Source organism: Dipodomys merriami, unplaced genomic scaffold (assembly GCF_024711535.1).
Source record: "Dipodomys merriami isolate MVZ:Mamm:240054 unplaced genomic scaffold, mDipMer1.0.p SCAF_16, whole genome shotgun sequence".
Classification (NCBI taxonomy): Eukaryota; Metazoa; Chordata; class Mammalia; order Rodentia; family Heteromyidae; genus Dipodomys; species Dipodomys merriami.
In genome coordinates, this window is record NW_027202937.1 from 13,141,799 (window position 1) to 13,145,475 (window position 3,677).

General features: G+C 37.4%; 1 protein-coding gene across 1 annotated transcript; it reads left to right on the plus strand.

Annotated features, from left to right (window-relative positions):
* The first annotated feature begins 2,611 nt into the window (after positions 1–2,611).
* On the plus strand, positions 2,612–3,550 carry LOC138827798 (olfactory receptor 2B11-like). The gene has a single exon (XM_070023413.1). The coding sequence runs from the start codon at positions 2,612–2,614 to the stop codon at positions 3,548–3,550; it is 939 nt and encodes a 312-aa protein (XP_069879514.1).
* Positions 3,551–3,677: the final 127 nt, after the last annotated feature.

The window sequence follows — 3,677 nt, forward strand, 5'->3', positions numbered from 1 at the left end:
AAATAATATGAAAAATCTCTCAAACTATACAAATTTGCTATAGTTGCTGAGGCAATCTAAATAAACATTGCTTTTAGGGTTAGATCAAAGGAATTTTAGAAAAAATGTTGGATATTCAAATTTTGCATTTCTCTTTATGAAGTTGATGGATGACTCAAGCTAATACATTATGATATAAGAATTTAAATGAGGGCTGGGAAAGTGGCTCAGTGGTAGAGCGCTTACCTTGCATGCCTAAGGCCCTGAGTTCGATTCCTCAGCACCACATAAGGAAAAAGCCGGAAGTGGTGCTGTGGCTCAAGTGGTAGAGCGCTAGCCTTGAGCTGAAGAGCTGAGGGACAGTGCCCAGGCCCAGAGTTCAAGGTCCCACAACCAGAAAAAAAATAAAAAGAAAATAAAAAGAATTTAAATGAATGCGTAGTAGGTATAGTATCACAATTTTTCCATTACATGGGTAGATTACAATATTGTCATTTCATAATCAACTTAATTAGTACTGTTTTTATTTTATGTCTCATATACAAAACATAATACTCATGAAAAATAGCTGAGGTTAAAGATGATCCTAAATTGACTGTGTGCACATTACACTTTGATCATTGAGGTCACACATTTTGTAAGGGCCACAGTTCTTCGAGTGACATTCTTAGAATACAGATGCTTTCTGGAGATTATCAAAGTGCCATGTTCATTGATGATCACAAGGCATAGAGAACTGGTAGATGCTTAGATTATCCCCAGTTATTTAGCAGAACACCAAAATATATGTTTTTAAATAGCCTAAGATATATATAACATGCCCTATGTTGTAATACTTGGCGTGAGCAATAGATGATTTGAAAAGATGAAAAGATTTATGGAAGAGTTTAATATAAATGTGATATTAAGAACTTATTGTAATTATTATTTTATTAGTATATGAGTTATCACATTATCATTTTTATTTCATAATAATGTATAATGAAAGGCAAGGTTCACATTCTGGCACAGAGTCACTTTGGATGGCAGCTCACAGGATGGTTTTGAGCACTTCTTCAAATAAAGTATAAGGAAATTTTACCTTGTAGTTCTCACAATATAATCTGGAACAATCACATCTCTGGCTACAAGAATAAAAATGAGCTGGGCGCCGGTAGCTCATGCCTGTAATCCTAGCTACTCAGAAGGCTGAGATCTGAGGATCGTGGTTCAAAACCAGCCCAGGCAGGAAAGTCCGTGAAACTCTTATCTCCAATAAACCACCAGAAAACTTGATGTGGTGCTGTAGTTCAAGTGGTAGAGCATTCGCCTTGAGCTGAAGAGCTGAGTTAAGTCCAGAGTTCAAGCCCCCGACTGACAAAAAAATAAATAAATAAAATGAATACCATCAATGAGATGTTTCCTTAACTTGATGCCCAAATACCTGTCATTTTACAGATTGTACTTTCTCTGAAACACTGATGAAGGCAAATGGGTAAATGAAATTTAACTTTTCCTTTTTTAAAGCACTCCTTTCTTCCTTTTATTCCTATATTAATGTCTATTTTAGACTAAAAATACTAAGAAATATATTGTAAAAATGCAAAATAACAGCCAGGGGTTGGTGGCTCATGCCTGTAATCCTAGCTACTCAGGAGGCTGAGATCTGAGGATCACAATTCAAAGCCAGCATGGGCAGAAAAGTCTGTGAGACTCTTATCTCCAATAAACCACCAGGAATCCAGAAATGGTGCTGGGCTCAAGTGGTAGAATGCTAGCCCTGAGCTAAAGAACTAAGGGACAGCACCCTTAGTTCTAGCCCCATGACCAACAAAAAACAGAAATGTAAAATAGCTTTTAGATTTCAATGTTACTTATCCTAAATAAGGATCTCTTTTGACAGGATTATCAGCACAGTTGAATTTAGGCTAACAGAAATAAATGTCACTTGATAAAGAAACATCTCTACAGAATGGATAAGCAATGAAAATTCAACATAAAATATTAGATACCAAAAGCGTGAACAAACAATTATGGAGAAGTACATTATGAAAAAAAAATCCTTCATGAAGAATCCTCAGAACCTTAAGATTTCCAACTTTGAAATTGAGTAGGTCACCAATAATTATAATATGACTCGAACAGCTTTTTAATTTCTTCCTTAATAATTATAATATGACATGCTCAGTTTTTTAAATTCTTCCTTAATTTCAAATGCTAAAGATAGATATTTAAAAAAATTCAAAATCTTCCCCTTCCTTGTAGAAATGACATGATTTTTTTTACCTAACTAGATTGAGCCTGTGGCACCTATTTTGATCATTGTCTAACTCCTAATCATTCTTACGTTATTTTTAACTTAAGAATATATTCTTAAATTATGTTATTCTATCTCTATCTCAATATTTCAGCCATTGACACCTACAGAAGAAATCCAGTGTGTAGGGATTGGATTACTTGTTTAACGTGACTTACTTAACTTCTTTTAGTTTTTAGTGTTAGGAAAGAAATCTAGATCACACGGTGGCAGATCCTTCATGGTATTTCAAACTGACACTAATATTCCATTTTATATATTACATTACTAATGTGTCATTTCTCTCTATGTTATCATTAACCTACCCTATTACTGTAGAAAAAAAAACTGAAAAGAATGGCTCTCATTAATGGAAGTCATCCTGAGCAGTTCATTCTACTAGGATTTGCTGAAAGACCTTGGCTGGAGCTTCCTCTATTCATTATTCTTCTGATTACATACCCCTTGGCCATGATGGGAAACATCATCATCATCCTGGTGTCCAGATTAGATCCCCGGCTCCACAGCCCCATGTATTTCTTCCTCACCAACCTCTCCTTTTTGGACATGTGTTACACCACCAGCATCGTCCCTCAGATGCTGTTTAACCTGGGGAGCTCTAAGAAGAACATCAGCTATGTGGGGTGTGCAGTTCAGCTTTATTTCTTTCACATAATGGGAGGCACAGAATGTCTGCTTCTGGGTCTTATGTCCTTTGATCGCTACGTAGCCATTTGCAGACCTCTGCACTACACCCTCATCATGAACCAGCGCCTCTGCATCCTGTTAATGTGCATCGTGTGGCTGTGTGGCATTACCTATGCTGTATCAGAGGCCACAGTTACACTAAAGCTGCCCTTGTGTGGCACAAATACACTGGATCACTTGGTGTGTGAGATCCCAGTCCTGATCAAGACTGCCTGCGGTGAGAAGGAGGCCAATGAGCTCACACTCTCTGTGGTATGCATTTTTATGCTAGCCGTTCCTCTATGCCTAATTCTTGCTTCCTATGCTAGCATTGGACGTGCTGTGCTTAAGATCAAATCTTCTGAGGGAAGAAAAAAAGCATTTGGGACATGCTCATCTCATCTCATTGTAGTTTTGTTATTTTATGGTCCAGCCATTAGCATGTACCTTCAACCCCCCTCCTCCATCACAAGGGACCAGCCCAAGTTCATGGCTCTCTTCTATGGAGTGGTGACTCCTACCCTCAACCCCTTCATCTACACCCTGAGGAATAAGGATGTGAAGGGGGCATTAGGCAACTTGGTGAGGAGCATTTTCCGTCTGAAGTGAAAGTTTGTAGACATCCAATTTTACAATTAGGATAGGTTTATAAAGTTGTCTCTCCTGACTCACCTCTCATTAGTTCTTATATATTCTTTTTGTAAAATGTCATTATATGTATTGTTTTAATTGTACC